At 38.0% G+C, this 22137-nt stretch overlaps 2 protein-coding genes across 7 annotated transcripts; both read right to left on the bottom strand.

Moving 5' to 3' along the window:
- Positions 1-3928: 3928 nt before the first annotated feature.
- rbm39b (RNA binding motif protein 39b) lies at positions 3929-15161 on the bottom strand. Of its 6 annotated transcripts, XM_043246700.1 has the most exons (18): positions 14848-15120; positions 14478-14534; positions 13433-13503; positions 12002-12151; positions 11674-11726; positions 11392-11583; positions 9868-9933; positions 9690-9743; positions 8254-8371; positions 8001-8153; positions 7769-7906; positions 7598-7663; positions 6856-7060; positions 6652-6732; positions 5913-6027; positions 5683-5788; positions 4789-4867; positions 3929-4706 (listed from the first exon to the last, which is right to left on the bottom strand). In XM_043246700.1, the coding sequence occupies exons 7-18, from the start codon at positions 9930-9932 to the stop codon at positions 4606-4608; spliced, it is 1281 nt and encodes a 426-aa protein (XP_043102635.1). In that variant the 5' UTR covers position 9933; positions 11392-11583; positions 11674-11726; positions 12002-12151; positions 13433-13503; positions 14478-14534; positions 14848-15120; the 3' UTR covers positions 3929-4605. The 6 variants fall into 6 exon arrangements, with proteins under 6 accessions (XP_043102635.1, XP_043102631.1, XP_043102630.1 ...); XM_043246696.1 differs by lacking the exons at positions 12002-12151; positions 13433-13503 and having other exon boundaries at positions 9690-9737; positions 14478-14537; positions 14848-15161; XM_043246695.1 differs by lacking the exons at positions 12002-12151; positions 13433-13503 and having other exon boundaries at positions 14848-15154.
- A 1637-nt stretch (positions 15162-16798) lies between these two features.
- rh50 (Rh50-like protein) lies at positions 16799-22070 on the bottom strand. Its single transcript, XM_043247414.1, has 2 exons — positions 19718-22070; positions 16799-17992 (listed from the first exon to the last, which is right to left on the bottom strand). Exons 1-2 carry the CDS (start codon positions 20162-20164, stop codon positions 17000-17002), a joined length of 1440 nt encoding a protein of 479 aa, XP_043103349.1. The 5' UTR covers positions 20165-22070; the 3' UTR covers positions 16799-16999.
- Positions 22071-22137: the final 67 nt, after the last annotated feature.

Raw genomic sequence — 22137 nt, forward strand, 5'->3', positions numbered from 1 at the left:
AAAAACAAAGAAATATGTTAGAGATTTTCGGACGTCTGCTAAACATTAGAACAAGCCAGTCATCTCAGTGAAAAGGAAGAGCTTATATTTAGCAGGAAAACAGGACATAGCGTGTCGTGAACAAACTGTGAAGGCTTGCTCTTAAAGCTGCCGTCACAACCAAAATGAATATTTTCTAATCAAATCAACTGCACCAGTTACACAAATTTACTTTACGAAGTATTCTACAGTGATCTCAGATTGTATTTGTTTGCCTCTCAATTTAATTTTCAGTCACACAATAGACAGTGCGAGCATTTCACGCAAGAACAAGAGCAATTTACTTATTAATTAATTAAATAATAAGAGGAACCAGGGTTGGTTCACACACGGTTGAGTTTGATCTTCCCTTTAAAAGTTTACAATATTATAAAACTTATTTAAATTTAAAGCTTCTGGGAAATTGTAAGAGTTAAAACGTGGTTAGCACAAGGAGCACATTGGTTAGAACATGGCAAATCATTCTCTCCATAGGGATCCATTATTTTGTCATAAATTAATTTAATGTATGTTTAGCGTTTGCACATTGTTGGCGTATATCAGCGAAGCACACATACATCTGCAATGAATCTGCTCACCTGGAAAACATTTGATAAACCTCTTTAAAAAGTCCATTTTATACTTATACTAAATCCCAATCATCTTGAAAACCTTTTCTAAATGTCTACAGACAAATAAGCAAACACTCTAACAAAGATGTCTATAAATACGTTTACGACCTAAACATGCACATCAAAAAGACCAATGGCAAAAAAATGAAAATTTTGGCAACTAATTGTGCAATTAACTGCAGTTCTTAATTCTCCCACCTTTTTATTCCTTCCTTACTTAATCGCATGTCTGTGAACATCAAAGTGCTGTTTCTGATAACCGCTGGTGTTTTTCACATGGATTTTTCCTGTAGAGCATTCTTGTTCTGCTAGTCACAAGGGAAAACAGCATTTGGCTCTCCATTATTAGGAAACTCTGCTGTTGACCACTTTCTGTGTTCCTAGTATCAAACAGAATTTTGGTATGCCTAATATTTTTGACTGACACCGTTTTGTTTCTCAAGCACAGAATGAACGACAAATGGTCAAAAGATTTAGTATGCATGCATTTATCGTACAAATAGGCACAAATGACTACAAAGAAACTTCAGAGGAGTGTCTTAAATGTAATTTCCAAAACATCAAATGTGGCAGATTCTTACCATGCCGTGAAAAAGAGGGTCATGACAGACTCACAGCTGCCTCTGGAGGGTCTTCTACTTCGTAACACAAAGCTAATGATGACAACTTTACAGGACATAAACACAAAGACAAAACTCAGTTTTACACAGTGCTGTGAATGTAATTTACTTCATTAGATTGTTATGAAAAATAAAGTTGTATCTCACTAGGAGATTTTAAAAAATTCTGATTCAGTCCTATGTGAAGACGTAACTGCAATACTTTCTGTGCATTTCATCTGCAGGGCTACTTTTATACTGAATGTGCAACAGAGTTGCTAAAAAATTGCTATTCAGATATAAGTCTGATATGCTTTTTTTGGAGTGGTTCCCCAGGTAAAACAAAAAATTTTAGCGGCTAAATATCACATTTTGGTGTTGCTTCAATCCATGGACATAAAAAACAGCCCAGCAATAGTGTTAAAGTACAGGGTTGAACTGAAGGAGCAATCTCCTCGAAATCTCACCACCAGCACACTCCTACCGATCAATTACCTGCACCGTGAGGAATGAAATGAAGCAATAGCAGCCACATAGACTTTCAGTGTTGACGGTAGACACCCACTATCCAGTCTGTACTGTAGAAAAGACAACATTCGACAGAGCTGGCACTATAAAACATCACGGCACCATGGAGGGCTCTCATGCCTCTGAAAGAATGTCGAGCGCTCAGCATCCACACATGAAGGCTCAATAACCCCAGGGTTGGGTGTCACACTGAGCCGCTCTCTTGAGAGAGTAGATCTTCCCAATGGGGGTGGGGAACCAAGGCCTCCTCCCTGGTTTTGCATAACACCAGCAGCAATACCTTGATCGTAGGAAACTTGTACATTCTGGCTGCTAAGATCAGCCAGTCGTCCAAATAATTGAGAACGTGCATCTTGATCACTCTGAGGGGCGAGAACTTCAGAAAACAAGCCCAAATGGGAGAACAGAGTACTGGTAAGCTGCGTCCTGGAAAGCGACACCTCAGAAAACATTTGTGATGTGAATGTGTCTCTATGAAACCAGTCCTTTGGGCGAATTTGTGCTCACTCAGAGGAACTTGGTTCTATCACTACTTTTCAAATAGGCTGCGTACCTCAGGTGCGGAAAACAACTTAAATCTCGTGGTCTGTTGCTGGGAAGCACATGGCTCATAGCTTTGGCACACTTGTGAGCCACCACTGAAGCACTCAGTGATGGACTCCACGGTATCACAGAAGAGGCCCAGAAAGCCCGTAGCTTTACTGATCACCTCAGCAACGAGCTTTGTTCAGATGCAAGTTTGAAACATGAGGGTGAGCAAATGGGTTAACTATACCTTTTGTCAGCGTTAATATTAAAATGATCATAAAATACATGTCATTTGGCAGCCTCTATTCTCAGCATAAGCTGCAAATTTAGTTTTTCAGACTCACCGATATGACTCAGACTGACTGGCAGATCATCATGTGTCTTTGAAATCAGGCCGATTTATTGTCACGTTTGATTTACTTCCACAGATGGGGTGCAGAATTCCTCAAAGGCAGTAGCTGGATACACGGAGCCAAAAGCCCCATCCTGGCTGCTAACAGTATGTCAAGGTCTATGGGGCTCTGGACACTCCAGAGAAGTCTCATAAGAACTCCACTCCACTGAGAGCTGATGTAAAGGCTGAATGTTTGAACATCGTGCCCTCTTTTAGTAAATGTTTCTGTAATCTGCATTCAACCAACACTAAGGTTTTAATGAACACCTGAACCTCGGCCTTCGTTGTTTTAGAAACTCATATGACATTTCTGCAGCCACTGGAGCTTTCTCAATCTTGGTCATGGAGATTCAATAAAAAACAAATCATTAGGAAAAGTATCTTTTTTTACCTGTATAATAAAAGTGCTAAAAATGGTTAAGCATTCTTAGAAATACCTTCCTTTATATTTCTGGAGAAGAAACTCAACATTAAGCCAAATAAATATTAAAATAAAAAATGGATAAAATATATTTTTATTTTTAAAGACTTTCTGAACAATTCTGTTTGGCTGCATCATTCCACAAACAGACAGCTGTTCGCTAACGGAGAGAGTCTGTACTACCTTTTTAGCCAGGAAACATGCCATTTTACATCATGTACCCTGGGAAAGTTGGAATATTGCCTATGGCTGAGCTGGTTCATTCTGGTATTGGAAGAAAAGGTTTGGCTTTAGCTGCTCAGAGCTGAACTATGCTTTGCGAGGCAGACTCCCAAGGTTTCAGCGCAGTTCAAATAAAGCACATTAACTGGCTATGCAAGGTTCTTCATTAATTTTAACAAAAAAGAAACATTAAGGTCCAATGGCAAAAACCTTACCAGACAACAGTTGTTTAAAGTGACTGTCAAGTTCATGCAAATATTTAAATCCTGCAATACACTCGCCCCCATGTGATTCCAAACCAGCATAGTTTATGAATTTATTTTTTACATATGATATTTTAGACAGTGATGGTAACCAAACAGCATTGATGATTCAAGAAATGAATTTAAATATTTTAATCAAAATATAGTCAGTCAGGTTTGGAACAACATTAAAGCGAGTAAATTAAGAAATCTACTCAAATTAAGGAATTATTTCTTTAATATAAACACTCCAATAAACTACATTTTAAAACATCTCCCTCTAGAGGCGCTCTGCTCTTAATAAATCCCTTCATAACGGCATGAAAGCAAACACAGAACTCAAGTTTTACACAGTGTTGTGAAAGTCATTTAATCAGTAGAAGATTTTAGAAAAATCAATCCTTGATTATGAAAAGTTATAAATTCAAAGATGTTTTAGAAAGCTAAATAGCTCAAGTAGACTCTCCAGAAAAAAACAAAACAAAAAAAAAAACAAAACAAAAAAAAAAAAAAAAAAAAAAAAACTCTTTTTTGGTTGCCTTTTGTTGCTTAAAAATGAAGAAACAAAGGATAATGAACCAGCAGTTCACAACACAATGTCCGTCATGGAAAGATGAAGACCAATGAAAATTTTAACTTGAAGACCAAACAGCTGAAGAAACCCAAACAAACAGAAAGACGCTCAAATACCTTTCAAAAAACACCAGAATCTCCTTCAAAACCGGTTTTCGGGAGTCAAGAGCTCATCTAGAGAGGGCGATGGTGTTACAGGTTTTCACTTACCAATAGACCACTGTACATAAAGCTTAGAGCTGGTCTGAAGCTTGCGAAACGCTGAGTGGGTGACTCTAATTGCAGAAGAACACCCCTGCTAAAATACAATACAGTCCAACTGTGAAATCTAACTTCATACAATAGGTGGCCCTCCATGACAGGACTGCCTCTGTTCATTTGGGAAGGGGGTTGTGGGATAAGCGTAGGGATCCAGATGAAGCGGGGTCAGCAGGGGCCACTCCGTGGATCACCGGTGCATGGGCCTCAGGGGCTCTGTGGCTGTGGCAGCATCTGGAAACAGGTTATGGTACGTAGGGAGAGGCACGTAGGCAGCTGTGATCATTTTACCTGTGAAAGTGAAGGAGAGTGTAATTGACATTGAACACAACAACGCAAGACACTTTACAAAGAGAAACCGAGATGGGTTTACCTGCAAACCACCGGCCGTGAAGGGCACTGACAACAGCCATTGCTACTGGGATGGTTGGACACTTTACATAAACATTTCCCTGCCAAACGAGAGAAAAATTTGTTTTCGGGGGGGAAAAATACAGGCAGTTTTATGAACTCTAGAATCCAGGGACAGGTGACAAAAAAAAAAAAAAAAAAAGTTCAAAAAACTAATTTGCATTTTAAACATGATTCCTGCATAATAAATTGTCACAGCCATAATGGGTCTGAAATTATTTCACAAATGTTATATTCTGTATATGATCATTTTCATATAAAAAAAAAAACGCGACAACATTTTTTTTTTTTTTTAATGTGATTAAAATTGACTGAAAAGGTAATTTAATTGTTTTATTTTGTATAATAAATACAATTTATTAAACGTTTGGGGTTTTGTTTATTTGGAGAATATATTTAAATAAAACATTTTAAAAATTGAGCAGAATATCTGCAAATTCAAATGATTTATGAAGGATAATGTGACGGGACTGATTTTTTTTTAAATACAGCTATATCATAATCATGAACTGCATTCTCAAATATATTAAAATAGAACTGTAATAGAATAGAACTGCTGTTTTTGATCAACTAAAATGCATGTAAAACATTTTTAACATTTTAATTCTATAATAAAATACAGACATGGAGAAAAAAATAAAAAATAAATAATCACTCCTAAAAACAGGAATCATTTTCCCCATTTTGAAGAGAAATATGCCCATGACCATCTGGTTATATTTAACTACTGCGGCTATAAATATTTCACACACATTGTTACACTGACGCTTTTTAATTGTAAACCTAGTTTTTATATACCGCATTGAAAGTGGTGATAAAAGTGATGTAAAGCCGCTGTATGAAGGCGACGGCTTACTTGAGCAGAGTTTTTGTCGACATATATGTGAATAATGCCTCCGTGTTTTCTGCACTCCTCGATGACATCATCTTTTATCTCCAGGTCCCAGCCAGGTTCATTTTCCCTACAAAGCAAAGCAAAGCAGCCCACTGTATGATAAATTTCTTAAAATAAAAAAAGACATGCCATTCATTCAACATCCCAGATCTACGCTGTCAAGAATAGTTTTAATAACAAGCACAACTCACATCTGTGGACTGAACATGTTGGAGAGCTGCAAACAGTGCGTAGCCAGCGGCTGGTTTGGAAGGTTCAGAGCTTGGTTCATCCCGGGACTGGGAACAACAGGTTGTGTGGTAGAGGCTGTCAGTGGCACAAAAACATACATAACTGTCACTGTAAACGCCTTTTCACATTAGGATTTGGTGCAACGACACGTTTTTGAATCGAAACAATAGATTCCTGCCGGGTTATTCACACCAGGTCAGATCACACCTGGTGCGAACAACCCTATAGGAATCTATTGTTTCGAGTTTTATTCATTTATTTTTTCTCATCCCGTGTGCCGGTTTCTAAATTAGATTTGAGCTTAGAGCACGTGCCCAGCACAGTTACTGTCGTACGAAAGACCAAGAGTCGTGGCGCTGTTAAAAAACCCAAAAAACTGTATAAATAAGCTGCTAAAAAAACAAGGTACATATCTGAAGAAAATGCATTGTTGGTTAGCGCCACCTAGTGTGGAGGCTTGAATTAGCAGAAGACAATTAATTGTTCCGTGCTCCATGTGAAAGCACTTTTTCTTGCATTGCTCTCAATGTGAAACGGCTTAAGCCTTCTGAAGAAACAATAAATGGTGGGAACAAGACGGCAGCTCAACAAGCTCGTATGTCAAATCGGCCCAGAGGCAAATTCTCAAGACCTCAGTGTACTTCAAATTCCATCAACTCATTTCTAAGAAGAGAATACGAAAACGATTCAAAGACGCACCATTCGCCAGATTTCCAAATGCTACAGAGCCGCTCATCTGTAAGGCCTGCTTAGCAGCAGCAGGAATCTGTAGTCCTGTACCTAAAAACGCCCCAGAGACAAGTAAAAATCTTTACAGGACTGCAGTATCACACAGAATAACAAGTAGTCCGTCTCAAGTAAAATCGGTCATCGGTACAAACTAATAGAGCGTTCGATCTGTACCTTCTGCGAGTCTTGCCATCAGCTGAAGTCGCCCCGTTGTGCCCAAGTCAATGCCAGTTCTCTCCAGTTCATCACTGTCCAAGAAGGAGCTTGCAGACGAGGCATCCGAACGCTCGGTAACATGACCCACCTTCATCGGCCGTCCCGCAAGCTCGAAACCATTCAGCTGCTCCAGGGCTTTTTTAGCACATTCTGCATCTGCAAACTGCACAGGCAGACAGCTAATCAGCATTGGATTCATGACACCATGGCAAAATAGAACTGTCCTTGTCTTTCTGAAATTTAATTTTTGCATTATGTAGATACAATCATGGATATATAGTGTTTCCTTTGCCAGTCACAACACGGCTTATTCAGAATTCATAGTTATGAACTCACAATGAGGAATGCATGAATCAGAATTTGGAAGAGCATGAACACATATCTATAATCATAGAAGAACTGCACATGCCTTGTAATGAGATGTGCTTATACAAACAGGAATAAATTGATTTAAGGGCCTTTTTTTAGCAAAAATTTCTGCAAAGTCCTGCAAACATCATATCATACTATAATCAAACTAAAAATCACAAAAAACACGCAATTCAGTCATGCAGCTCTACTCACATCCATGATGACAGTAACAATAAACAAGGACCAAGATGGCTGACTATTCATCCACTGATTATCTATTCAATCAGATGAATAAAATGTCAAACATAGACCCTTTGACCTGAGTAAATTTGCATTTTGATGAACTCACTGATATGAAGCCGTATCCTTTCGACCTGCCAGTCTCACTGTCCATCATTAGCTGGATGCCCTCAATCTGAAACGAGGGGGAAAAACAGCATTTAAATAGCAGATTCACTAGTTCTATGCTGGTTTAGCTGCTTTTTTATGCATCTAAAACCATTTCAAATGCCAGTCACACCTTTCCAAAGGGCTCAAAAATGCCCCTGAGCATGTCTTCAGTTATATTGAAGTGCAGGGAGCCCACGTACAGCCGCATTGGTCCTGCGCCGCCTCTCTGGAGCATGCTGGCCATGGCTGCTGCCCTGTTCTTCTCTGCCTGAAATACAGCAAATATTGCAAACGGTTCAACAAAATGATTCACATGCACTGAATTAGGAAGCTAACAATATGCTGTGTGTTAAGGCTCTGACCTGTGAAGCCTGGACTATGATAGGCACTCCCAGAACCCTCTGCCCCGTCAGGCCGATGGCCAGCGGTACCGAAGTCGCCTCCACAAACTCAATGTAGGCGATGCCCTTCGACCGGCGAGAGTTTCTATCCGAGATCATCCTTACGTCACGGACCTTAAAATGACAGATTCAAAAGTTCGTCATTTAACATCAGCAAACAGAGATTAAAGACATTTCAGCACAACCAAGTTTATTTTAATCAAGGGCATCATACTTTTCCCACTGCAGAGAAGAAATCTTCCAGATCTCTGGGTCTAATTCTGGCAGCGAGCTGCATGCAGAACACTGTGCGGGCGTCTCTCTCCTCTGGGCTCAGATTATCTATCGGTTGCCTGTTTGAAGAAACACACAGGTCATCAACCACTCAAATACCAACCATTCCTCTGGAAATAAAGCTTATGACCTTAAATTAATCTCCAATGGACATTCCCACAGCATAAATACTTATCTTACCATAAATAAAAATGATGGCCATTCCATAAAGATGATCTTTAAATATAAACCACCAGGGTTTGAATTCTTATCTCTCGGCCACAAGATAATGTGCTGAAATGAAACTCCTGTTCCAGGTTCTATATAACTAAGCACACTCAAAAACAGCCTTTTCTTTTTCCAGTATTATTTTAGTAAAACACACCTAAACACATAAGACATTACCCGGAGAAGCAATATTCTGTAAAATATTGAGAGATGTTTTACATATCATTAAGTTTATTTTTCTTGACCTATTGGCAAAATTTGAAATTTAAGTTACATTTATGCTTAGAACCTTTTTTTTTTTTTTTTTTTTTTTTTTTTAAGCAGATGAATAACTGTAGGCTATGATGTTCTCAGGATTTAGTAATATTTTAGTTATTTTTACAAAGCTTGATATTGGATACATTTTTATGTTAACAAAAGAAAGGCAGAACAAAAACATTTTTACCTGTAAATTAGCTTATGTTTTAAAATAACGTGCAAACAATGCACTCCAAACATGTTTACAGACTAAATAAATTAGATCAGATTTCATAATTTCATAAGATCACACCAAATTGAGGCTCTTTAGGAGTGAAACAAGATACCCAATATTACATTAGATTGTCCATGACTTAAATCTTCCCAACGTATATATGTTCCTGGACGTTTGAAACCATTATGAAAACGTTAATGAATTAAATCAATTGCACAATTATTTAGACCTTACAGCACGTTTACTGAGAGCTGCATGCTTGATATACAGTTACTGTGAGGCAGTACAGTCAAAAGTGTCTCTAACGCCTTAAAATAACTACACTCACTTCCTCTTCTCAGTTTAAGTGCATTAAAATGGCAGATTTCTCTTTGCATCTTCTTAGTGTCATATAAAATAACATGTCACATGTGGTTATGGAATAACTTATAGTAACACTATAAATAAAAAAGTTTCCAAAAGGTGGTTTTCACAGTGATACAACACTTTTGGGCTCCCCAAAGAATCTTTCAGTGAACAGTTCTTACAAAGCACAATGTTTCCTTAATAATCAGAGGAACATATTTCCATTATAAAGAACCATTTGTGCGCTGGAAACGTTCCATGGATGTTACAGGTTCTTCACGGAACCAACAGTGGCAATTAAAAACCTTTTATTTCAGGACTAGAGCAGAGTCAGACAGTGATGAGCATCTCACCTGACAGGGCTTTTGTCCTTCTTAAACGGGCTTCTGCTCCGAGAGCGCCTGCGACTAGAGTCAGAATACTCCATCAGTCTGTGTTTATCACCCATCCGTGTATGATTACTCAAGACAGACGCACACATCAGCACACATTCAGCACACAACAAGCAGCAGGAGTCACAGATGAGGTCACCTGTGTTTGGCGAAATGCTGTGGGCCGGTCTTCGCTCCGGGACCACCATTTAATTTCGGCCCCATACTATGACACATAAAACAAGGGTTTGTCTCAGCGTTAAACCAGTTAACTTTAACCATGTGAGGGCTACTACATACGGGTGCATTGAAACCCCAATGCAAAGACATACCAAACATGAGTTGTGTGATTACATTGATAGGAATCACAAGTGTGATTTCAGTTTATTTGCAAATCATGTTAAGCAGACAAATTGAAATGAAAAACTACACTAATCACAACACTAACCTTCTATTCTACTGTATAAAACGCAAACAAGGTCACTGAAAAAGTGAGAGATTAATGTTTCCTCCGTAAGGCATTATGTTATATTATGATAAATATTTGAAGAAACCCGATGATTGCTCCAATAGGGGCTTACTGAATAATTTGATTGCAATTGGCCAATGAACTTGTGGTTAATGTGGCCCCCGAGAACCAGAACACAGTAGGCCTGGATGGACGTTGCCTCCAGGTTTTCTATTCTGAGAATTCCTCAAAACAAGTACCAGGCATCTTCAAAAGCATTGCAATGTGCCACAGTATGAAGGAATGCAAGACTCAAGTACTTCTGCATTTTTAGCAAAGCAGATGCACATTTAGCAAAACATGACCACTCTCTAGTTACAAACTAAACCGTGCTTCCCAAATACACAACATGTGGATATATGTGACCATTTCTGTCATCATTTCCTTGCCCTCATGTTGTATGATTTCAACTCATCTAATATACAGTAGAGCTCAAAGAGGTAAACGGAAATTTAATTGCGCTTGTTTGCCTTTTAAGGGAAGTCTGTTCACTCAGCTGCCATATTTGCAACGGCTCCGGGCAGCTCAGGCAAGACCACGTCCTACCTAAATGAATGGAGGAATGATGAAATCTCAAAATACTGCTGGCTGAACACGTAACTAAATTACAAATCAGCAATAAAATCTGAAATTAACTGCCCCATTGATGTTTAATGTCATGCTCAATTTTTTTTTAAAAAGCTTATATTTCAGACTAGACCAGCCAATGCACATGCGTAGCTTCAACATGACCAGTCCCAGGTTTCTACGTTTCTTAACAGCAGCTGTAGCGACGCAATGACTTTACCAATCAACAATTAGCCCTTTTATTTAGAAAGTGTTATCCCACCTTATTGCGTGTTGCATTTTCTTCCATTCATAAGTATGATAGTGAACTGTCTTTGTATTTCTATAGTCTTTGGTAAATCCAATGAGGTTTGTACCGTTGAGTTTACGTTAATCATTTTATAACTATATACAAGTGTGTTCATAAATGTTTATATGGGAGTTAAGGCCTAAATGAAACGTTGTGTGCACGTTTCGCTTCGTACAGGTTTTGGGACGACTTGAGGGTGAGCAAATGATGAGAAAATTTTCATGTCATTTCATACTTAGTTTGTTGATAACAGAGGATCATCTGAATCCTGACCTACAAAATTAACAGTCTCTAAACCGAACAGTCAGAGGTTTACTTACAAGGGGCTTTTGCGCCCACGATAACGTCCTCCACGCTCCTTGCTGCGGGATCGCGAGCGCTTGCGTTCTCTGCTCCGTGAACGTTTCCTCTCGCGGCTGCGGCTCTTGCGCTGCTCCCGGCTCTTTTTGCGGCCCCCGCTTCTACTCCTCCGCCGTCCTGGGCTCGGACTACGACTGCCGCTGCGTCTTTTCCTACGTGCAAAAACACGAATTCAATCGTTACCAACAAGTGTACTTGACCTGAAAAGCAGAATGACCAAAACACAGAAGGCTTTTGCTTACTTTTTGCTGCGTTCCTCATTTTGACCATTGGAGCTAGCGGACTTGCTTTCACCCTGAACGAGATTGACAAAAGAACAACATGAGGATGGAAAGGCAACACTGGAAATTGAGAGGGGAGGGGGATAAGAGAAAAGACAGGAATGCAACTATTGCTCCTTTATGATAAATTGCTTCTTTTTTTTTCCTCGTTTTATCACTTTGGGTAAAAGTGTGTACAAATTGAATGTGATCAAATGGTCTGTTGTAAGCAATTACGGGGCCTGTCTTTAACTTTTTAAGTTCAAGGTCTTGACATGCTAGGCCATGTGTTTTAGGGTAGTATAGGTACCCTGCTATTTTTAGCCTAAGTCTTGTTGTTGTCATGCTATAGAGCTGCTAAAGGGCATTCCAGAGTGGAGGCTGTCAGTCCGTGTGATCTTCCCCAGTTTGCGCTGTTGGACTGTGAGAGCTCGATGCCATCTCTGTCTCACAGCTTGTCCTGAAGCAGACAGGGATTTACACGGCTTAGTCATATCGCCTCCCAAAAGACACCGCATCAAAGTCAGCCAAAAAAAGACACAACTTAACCTCATCAAAAGATTTTCAGGGATTTTTTTTTTTTCCGCATGTGTCTAATTTTCACAACTATTCTAATAAAGACTCTATTTATATCTACCGTTACTGTTAAAATGTATTATTGGGAAATGCATTTTCTAAATAGCAAACAGTTTTATGATAAAGAGATATCACCAAGTGCATGCACAAACCAAATGCCAATGTCAACGGTTTTAGAGACCATCAAAACACTGGGCAGAGAGACAGTATTCATATTTATAGGACAATTCTGCTCTTTTCAGGTTCGATCACAGAAGCTGGCCTTCAGTAAAGGTCAAGTACAGTCCAGGGCTTCAGGGTTTATATTCCAGACTCCAGGTCCAATGAGAAGGCTATACCGTATGAAATGCCATTTGCAATGAATTCTCAAAATGTTTGCAAAAAAAAAAAAATATGAAGAATTTATTCTTTTTTTCCCTTTCTTTTTTTAAATGTTGGGCAGGGGTTGATTTAATTCACATAATGTATAGTATGTACACCACCATTCAAAATTTGTGGTCAGCAAGATGTTATTTATATTCTGTTTGAAAAACTAATACTTTAAATTAGCAAGCATGTATTAAATTGATCAAAGGTGACAGGAGAGACATTGGAAACATGTCTTGCTGCAACACTATTTTTGTCAACTTTTTCATTATCAAAGAATTCTGAAAAAGCAGCTGAACTGTTTTTTAACATTAATAATAATAAACAATGTTTCTTGAACAGCATACTAGCATATTAGAATGATTACTGAAGGATCATGTGACACTGAAGACTGGAGTAATGATGCTGAAAATGTTTTAATTGAATTATAAAAACACTTTTTAAGAGTTTAAATTCTAAAAGATATCTAAGAAATAATACCGTTTTAACAGCATTTTTAATCACATTGGTGAGCACAAGACTTCTTTTTTAAACATTAAATTAAATAATCTTACCAACCCCAGGATTTTGAACAGTGGTGTATATTTTATCTGTCACTTCATCAGATTCAACTTTTAACAGATTTTTGGTGACATGGCTGAAACCTGAATACTGTCTCTGCTCCATGTCACATTATATTTCATCTATTGGCATTCATTCAACGTTATGAAACCAAATTGATTTAAAAGGTATATATGGTGGCGGTCTATTTGTATTTCGGATCAAAGTACATTAATACATTGCGCAATTACTACCTTACTTTTTTTCACAGTTCACACTGGAATCAAAGATGTATTCAGGGGAGTAGAGGTGAGATATCATTAGGCAAGTCTATAAAGAGAGATAGATGGGCATTTATTTGTAATTCAGGATATCACACTATAAATCATAGCTCTCTCTCATACACATGATAAAATCTTACACTTTAGTCAGGCACAGACAATAAAAGCAGGGTTTCTGAGTAGCCATATGAGTTCAATTCAGACAAGTTCAATTCACACACAAATGAACATTTAGTTATCGTTTATCCACCCATGTTTTTCCAAACCTCCATTCTAACGAACACAAAAGGAGAAACTACGAATTTAAGAAATTTGCACCCATTAAAATGTTCGGGAATGGGCACCACGAGGTGAATCCCAACATTACAAACTTTCATTTAATTTTGAAGTGGTATCTCAAACTGTGTATGCGTCATGACATTAATTTGGACAACAAATCTACACTCCTAGGAACCATTGTGAAAAACACAATGAAAACAAATTTTAAACAATGGCTAAATTTAAAACTATTGCCGATTAAGTTTTTATTATATACAGTAACAGCACATTCTGTTTATTGCAATATATGCATTATTAGACACTTCAGTTATTTTAGAACATAATCCACAGACTTTTATATTCACAGTGTAGTTTTCTTGTGAGAAATCTTAATTTAGAAACTAAATGATAATATCTTCAATAAAAATATACTACTGACTTACTACCTTCTAGGTCAAAGTTGGTCTGTATTTAATAGTTTATCCTTATCAAGAAATTCCCTAGTGGGAAAAAAAAACTTATTCTTTTTTATTTTAGAAGTTTAATACTGTACTTATAAAGACAGAATAAAGAAAAATAAATAAACTTGTCTTTTAGTTTCACTTTCAGTCCTCATTCATGACGGAAAGAAAAACATTACATTTCTCCCTTTTATCATTAGAATGATATCCATAAGGCCTGGAAAAGCATAAAGGTGAATAAATTCTGACATATTTGTTGAACTACAAAGGAAAAAAAAAAGTCAACTTCCGGTCGTCCACCCACCTTCTTATAAGGAGCTTCCAGCATGGCCTCAACGTCGAAGTCATCCGCCATTCTGACCTGCTGAATATGAAAACAGCAGCACACATTTCACAAACACGGCCAACCTGATGTGTCATAACTTACGGTTCCGTTTAAGCACTCGCTTAATCTACGAAGCTAACAAACAAAAGCCATCTTACAGCCGAGCCGCTCGACTCCGCAGTAAACGCTCGCGAAACGACAACAGCATTACATAAGCGGCTAATTTAGAGGCCACACTCGTATCCACACGACAAAACACTGTAATTTGCGTTATAATTACGCTTAATCCGCAGCCCAACTCTCAATTAGACGATATCTAGCAGCTCGTTGGTTTAAAAAAAAAACGTACCTGGTTTTATTTAGCACTCCGGTTACCGTCGCGACCTCTTCGACGCGCGTGCGAAGTTTGACGATAAACACAGCCGCGAAACAAACGGTCCGATCCGCCTACAGACGAGCACAACATGCAACGAATAACCATCCGAGAAAAAAACTAATATCGGCGAGCGTGTCTGTGGATATTTAATAAGCTCAGCTTCGGTTTGTCATGAGGTTTCCTTCACGAGACAACTTCCTGCTTTACCCAAAATGGACGCCGAGAGGGGCAGGGTTTCCTATCGTTTCGTAACGCAGATAAAAGTCGAGGAGGAAAGGAGAATACCGACTTTCTGTTTCTCCTGCGCGGCTATTGCTGTAGTATCTGCGGCGATTTTGTTTCTTTAAAACGAGCTTTTAATAGAGCTGCCCTGTTTACTGCGCATTCATTTAAACATGTTTATCGCTTTGTAAACAAGGGCGGAGTCATGATAATATCTGAACGGAATTGAGTTAAAAAATTAATTCACACGATTATTATATCTATACACTAATATAATTTTTGGTATATCTGTATTTTATGATGTATAATAGGCTTTACTTTTTTATACTATGGTATAATTAACATTAATTACGTCATTGAGAAAGTGCATGTGTATTTTAAGAAAAATAAAACTAATGTCTTAATGTTACTGAAGGGAATAGTTTCCTTCTCATTCTAATGGTAGTTCTTCACACGTCTTTACAGCTGTCTGAAATATTTCTCCAAAGCTAAATTTAGGGACATTATTTGAAATAAATTTATTTTGATTAAAATATATTTTCAGTAGATTCATTCTGTTTTTTTTTTTACATTTTAATCACATGCTTAAAAATGTAAAAATATACAATTTGTATTTAATGTCTATTAACTAGGTTATTCCCAGACCTCACAGTCAAAGTCTTGTACGGTAGCAATACAACTGTTAGTATATCCCATTCATGTTTATGTGTGCTTTTTGTTGTTAGTTATAATTATTTGTGAGATTTCTGAATACAAATTGTTTGTACACTATTTCATTTTCAGATGCAGCAGATATAAAGTGTGCATTATAAAATACACCTTTGCACGTCAATTATATAAAAAATTCCATGTAATTTAACTGCATGCATTTACAGCCTAAATACAATAATAATATTCTCTCTCTATATAGATATTATATTACGGATATCTGTCTGTCTAAACAGAAGAGATGGGACATGACCCCAAGAAATACAATCCACCTGTTAATGTCTAACTTTTCTTCAAGATAACGTTCATTACCTGTAAATACACTGTAGTTCATATTTCACAGTTTTTGAACTGTTAATGGTTTAACTTTAATCCTGTTTATCTTTTATCGTTCAGTGGGAGGTGTCCAATCTCAAACTGCCTGTCCTCACAATACTCGTATTTCATTAATCATCCATTTGTAACAAAGTGCACTTCATTGTATTGAATGTACAGTTACAGTGAACTTCAAATTTTAAAGTATGCTTAACAAAAAAGGAAATGGATTATGGAAGAAACAAGCTCATGTAAAGCACTGGCTAATGATTTTAAATGTGCTTGATATTACATTTAAAGTTATGTACTAAACTGCAATTTTCTAAATACACGACATACAAGTTTCAATAGAAATTACAAGTATATTTTACTTACCACAAATGCTTGTCAGTACATTTGTCAGTACATATTAAACCACATTTCATTGTAAGTATATAAAGCTACATATAAAAAAAGATGTATTTGAGTCCTGTTCTTCGGTGGGTCAGAAAACACTCTTAAGTTCAATTAACTGCATCTAAAATAAATTTAAACTGTAATGCATTTTAATTTAAGTGCAGCTAACATGAAATGGTGTCCATTTCTATCATAATTACTTTTTAGAAGCATGCTAAAGTGCAGCATATGTGTTTTTTATATATAAATGAAGTAGTATAAACTTGTTGATTCGCAAAAAAAATTCTTCAAATATAATATATTTTATGAAAATCAAACATACACTTTATATATTTTGATACACAGTACACAAACCTCATCCCATCAAATATTAAACAATTTTTTGGGTAAGTACAATCACATTTAGCAAGTTACACAGTACTCAGTTCTGAAATACACAACAGTCTGACGTTTATTCCTCTTACTCATGCTCAGTCTTCTTGATTCATTCAGCCGTTTTATTTGTTTCTCTGAGAACGTAGGACCACGTGTCCTGTGGACCGTTGGCGCAGTTGTAATCTGGAGGAACATTAAAGAAGAGCTCATCATCAAAGCATTTCTCATCGCAGGGGGAAGCCAGATACGGTAGCTTGAGCACCGCACCGGTCAGCAAACCTCCCACAGCCGCCGCCACAATAGTCCCGCACACGGCAGCCACCTGAAAGAGCGCCTGCTCCTGTGCCGTCCGACCCAAACCCGCTTCCAGATCCGGGATCGATTGCTGCAACTCCGCCAGCAGAGGGTCTCCCTCCGGAGGGGCCCGATGGGAGAAGATCTGGTAGAGACTGGGGCCGTACGTTTCCTCGGTCGCCAGCAGGATGGCGCAGATTCCTGCCAAGCTGGAAATGAGTCCCGTCAGGCCGTGAAGGTTGTGTATGCCGCACTGATCCTGCAACCGCAGCCGGCGAGCCAAGAACGGGCTCAAGTATTTATACCCCAGCATGCACGCAATGCATCCCAGGATGCCCAGCACATAAGCCGCGGCGGGCGAAATCATCATGTCCACCGAAGCGCCGACCGTCACGCCGCCGGCCAGCGTTACGTTCTGCACATCGGCCATGCTGATCTTGCCGTTTTTGCTGAGCATGCTGGACAGGGCGAAGGCGGTGATGGTGGAGGCGCTGAGACCTATGAACGTGTGGAGAACGGCTCGGTGCTGGTCGTCACCTTTGAAGGTCAGCGCCGAGTTGAAAGAGGGCCAGAACACCCAGAGGAAGAGCGTTCCTATTACAGAGAGCAGATCCGATTGGTAGCTTGTCGTCTCTTTTGGGTGTCCATCGTTTAGGCTGGGTCTGTACAGGACAAAGGTGACACCCAGGCCGAAGTAGCAGGCAAAAATGTGGATGAGGATCGAGCCACCGGCATCGTTGATCTTCAGGTACTTCAGTACAGCCCATTCTGTGACACCAAACACAGGGATCTCCAGCAAAGCCATGATCTGCACAATACACAATAAGTAGAATGAGGATGTGTGATACGTGCAAATGTACATGCATTCGGGAGGTGCATGTATCATAAGCTATTTACCAATGAAATGATTGATCTTGGTAATGCAAATGAACTAACAAAGTCTACATATTGAGTATAATATTGAGTCTACATATTGAGTCATTCCAAAGAACTTATTTTATCTTTGAAACACAAATTAAGATATTTTTGATGAATTCACAGACCTTTCGGACCCTACGGGTCCTTCCCTGACAGTAAAGGTCTTACCAAAATCAAAGTCCAAAAACATAGCAAGGACATTGTTTGCCCTAATAGTCAATGTGACATCAGGGCAAACAACACAGGCACATGCTGCATTGTTTACGTGAAGCAAACGTGAGAGTACTGTCTCTTTAAATGCAGTTGAGCTGTTGCTCCCCACCCTCTTTTCCAGAAAAAGGCTGGGCCTTCACAGCTCACATCAGAGCCACAAAACACCTGTTTGATTTTGACTGTCATTTCTTTCATGCTAAAATGATGAGTTTTTAAAGCCATATCATTTTATACTTCTGATGCGGTTTTCAGAGCACACACACACACACACACTGAAGCAAAGCACAGACAGCGTGCGACTACTAAACTAAGCTACCTTTCACGTTTTAAAGGTGCTTAAGCTGTCAAATAGACACAAGCTTATGTTAAAAACACACAAAAAATGGTTTTGTTTGTAAAGCTAAAGAAGCTGCAGGCCTTGATCTGTTAATCTGAAAGTAAATTTTGTGTAATAGTTAACCTTTAAATAGAAAAATTAAAGTTCCTTTTATTAATTAGTCACCCTCAAAGCCATTTTGAGCATTACGTACATAAAGAACACATGCAAAGTATGTATGTGGATACGTTGCCATCATACAATAAAAAGAACTTATCTTAAATAGAGAAATACACCTATAAGGACTAAAATTTCTTTTTATGGTTGAAAGCCTTCTGCAGATTTCTTTCTTATGTCTATATCAGTTATGTCTATAATTGCCCAGCTCCCCGTCTTTCTCTGACGCCGCCGGCTAATTGTGCCGTTTTTGAATCATTCATTCAAGATATTTAAAACAAAACAAATCAAGATAAACGCAGACTTATTTAAAATGATTTCTTATTTACATAATTAGGCTAATTAATTTAAAATAATAAATATTTTTAAATAGAGTACTTTACTATAACATTAATAAAACATTTTGTCAATTCCACAAACCCCCCAGTCTATGCTGTCTATGGAGCTTCGAATCTCATCAGAAATATCTTAATTTGTCTGAAGATGATCAAATGCCTTTTTGGGTTTGGAAGGACATGAAGTTGAGTAATTAATGATAGAATTTTCATTTTTGGGTGAACTACGCCTTTAACATTCAATTAAGCTCCTTCTTAGAAGAAAGATGCTTTTGGCAGTAGGCAGTGAATTTTAAACAGAAACTTCTTTATAGAGTTAATAGACATAGACGTGCTATGCAAAAGATTGGTGACAGTCTTGCATTGCTTAATATAAAACATCTGTGCATGGCAGATCTTCATCTCACACATATTACAGGTGAAAGTGTTGTGAAAGAATATAGATAACAGATTAATGTTAATATTCAACACATCTTTTCACTGTACTGTCGGTCATCGGAAAATAATGCAAAACATCTTCTTGTAGATTCAATATCTAATTTCAAGCCGCCTGCTGAAAAAATAACACACTTACCAGGAGTTGCACAGGGCTCGTCTTTCCCAACACTGCTCCAAAAGAGATGAGCACGACGGCACAGGCAAACTCAGCATTGATCAGATTCAGCACACCGAGATGAATCTTCCCATCGTAGTAAAACTGAAAGAAGCCCTGCACCAGAATGGCCCACTGAATGGTGAATGTGGCCACTAGGAAATTAAACACCATTCCACCAAAACCATAGCGCCGGAAAAAGGCCAGAAGGCAGCCGAATCCGAGAAATATCATCACCTGGATGTCAGCAAAAAACGGATAGTTCTGATACAGGTTGTTCTCCATCGGCCTTGTCTTGTTGTTCTGTAAAAGTGCATTAGCATCATCTTCGTAAGTCACAAACATTGCATAGAGAACCACAATCATGACCTCCAATGCAAAAATTAGCACAGGGAGCCGCACACGCAGGTTGGTAGATTTTTTCTTCATTTTGGCTGTAACTGAGCACACAGCCTGCAGCCCTGCCTGGCTTTCCCTTCCTGTGACACTTATTTATTTTATCTACTGTAGTTTGATAAGCAGGATGCTGGCCATTGGCTAAACCACAAAGTTACATCATCCACATGCTGCTTTAGGCAAAGGGGAAGCCAATTGCACTTTGTCCTTAGTAATAGCCATTCTCAGGATTTTACTTCATTCAGCAGTTTTTCGACTTCAACAAAGGTTATGCTATAGATTGGGTGAAATCATATTACAAAAGACTGATAGAAGATTAAAGGCATACAGCAACTCATTAACATGTTTATTGCAAAGATCTATGGCACAATCAGTTACAGTCATGATAGAAGCTCAATGGGTTCAGAGCAATGCATTTTAAACAAGGGCTCATATTATTGCTTCCTAATAGTGCTGATAATGCAGTACAAAACCATGCACATTTAAATATGCAGAAGTGAATCTTTTAGCGAGGTTTCATTTGAAAGATGTTATTGATGATGAAGTCCTGAGAGGCAACAGAAAGTACAATCAGTTTTTGTGTTAAATCTTGGATAGATAGATAGATAGATAGATAGATAGATAGATAGATAGATAGATAGATAGATACATAGATAGATAGATGCACTCTTTTAATGTAGCTGCTGATATTTTCTTCTGCCGTAGTTTTTTTCTTTTTTATGCACACTGAACTGTGGTTTGAAATTTTTTGCTGACCTATAAGAACAAACTGCACCTCAATATCTGTATTATTGTGAAGATAAGATTATATTCTGATGCAAGATTAAGATAGGAATAATTCACCAGGACTTGGCGCTCTAACAGAAAAAAAATGGAAGTCTTCAAAATAATGTCCGCTATCTACCAGCATTAACCAAGCTTGGAAGAGCCAGGGTACGTTTTTAAAAAAACTCAGACTGTGTTCATCTAAAAGAAGAAAGTAAGATACACCTAGGATGGCTTTGGGGTGAGTAAAATATGGGGTAATATTAATTTTTAGGTCTCTATTTATGGGACACGTTTTTAGCATTTTAGTCCATGTTAGGCCCTTTTCACAGACTGTTATGACACGTTTCCATAGTTATTAAAAGTATTTTTATTACATTTTTTAAAAATGTAATGTACATTTTTGTAACACTCATAATTTGTGTATACTTACCTTTCCCTACAAAAAACTAGTCAGTGTTGCTGCGTGATGTTTATAATGGTGTTTCCCATTGCAAATTTGACATGAATGTCTGTATTTTTATACTTATACATGCATTTTTGTTTTCTTTTCACATTAGGGCAAAAGGAAATGCAGAATATATAGTTTCCATGTAAAGTTTACCCAACTATGAGAGCTCCAGAGAACTCCGGAAAAGTGAAAAGTGTCCAAATGGAGTCCAGCTTTTACATTTGCTTTATCCAAGATGGCGTTCCTATTATTATTTTTAGTCAGTTCACGCAGTCCCCAGAAATCAAACCCATGACCTTGGCCAACGCCATCCTGTTTGATCAACAGGAACACCCTGAGATTTAAATGAAAGACTAAAGGATGACAAACACCACAGCAATGATAAAAAAAACTGAACACAGCATGCTTTATTATAGCCATCTTAAAAAAATGAGTAAAACTATGCATGTGTACTCTTTTATCTTGACTTTGTGTTTGTCTTAACAGCATATCATAAAATGTCAAGCGAACAAGCACATTACAGATATATTTGTTTAGGCATATTAACTCATTGCATTCAGTCAGTATCTGTTTACACTGAGCGTAAATAGCCAACCCTGTTAGCAAAGGCCATTTTCACTATCTCAAACCAACACCGATCAGATGTTTCACCTTCTACGCAAACAGCACATTAGTTATCTTTACATTGTGTGTACGTAGCAGCCATCACTCTTTGCATTTAAATGTAAATAGCATTTTTCACATATAGTCTGAATGTACTCTTGTTTTTATTGTTGCTGTGAGAAAAATT

Source organism: Puntigrus tetrazona, chromosome 8 (assembly GCF_018831695.1).
Source record: "Puntigrus tetrazona isolate hp1 chromosome 8, ASM1883169v1, whole genome shotgun sequence".
Classification (NCBI taxonomy): domain Eukaryota; kingdom Metazoa; phylum Chordata; class Actinopteri; order Cypriniformes; family Cyprinidae; genus Puntigrus; species Puntigrus tetrazona.

Excerpts from the sequence above, each read along its gene's own strand:
- rbm39b (XM_043246695.1), bottom strand. The coding sequence starts at position 14,528 with ATGGCGGATGACTTCGACGTTGAGGCCATGCTGGAAGCTCCTTATAAG. Across the intron at positions 7,907-8,000 it reads TCATAGTCCAGGCTTCACAG|GCAGAGAAGAACAGGGCAGC; the intron begins GTCAGAGCCTTA and ends GCTGTATTTCAG. Across the intron at positions 7,061-7,597 it reads AAGGATACGGCTTCATATCA|TTTGCAGATGCAGAATGTGC; the intron begins GTGAGTTCATCA and ends CTGCCTGTGCAG.
- rh50 (XM_043247414.1), bottom strand. The coding sequence starts at position 20,164 with ATGAAGAAAAAATCTACCAACCTGCGTGTGCGGCTCCCTGTGCTAATT. Across the intron at positions 17,993-19,717 it reads CGAGCCCTGTGCAACTCCTG|ATCATGGCTTTGCTGGAGAT; the intron begins GTAAGTGTGTTA and ends TGTATTGTGCAG.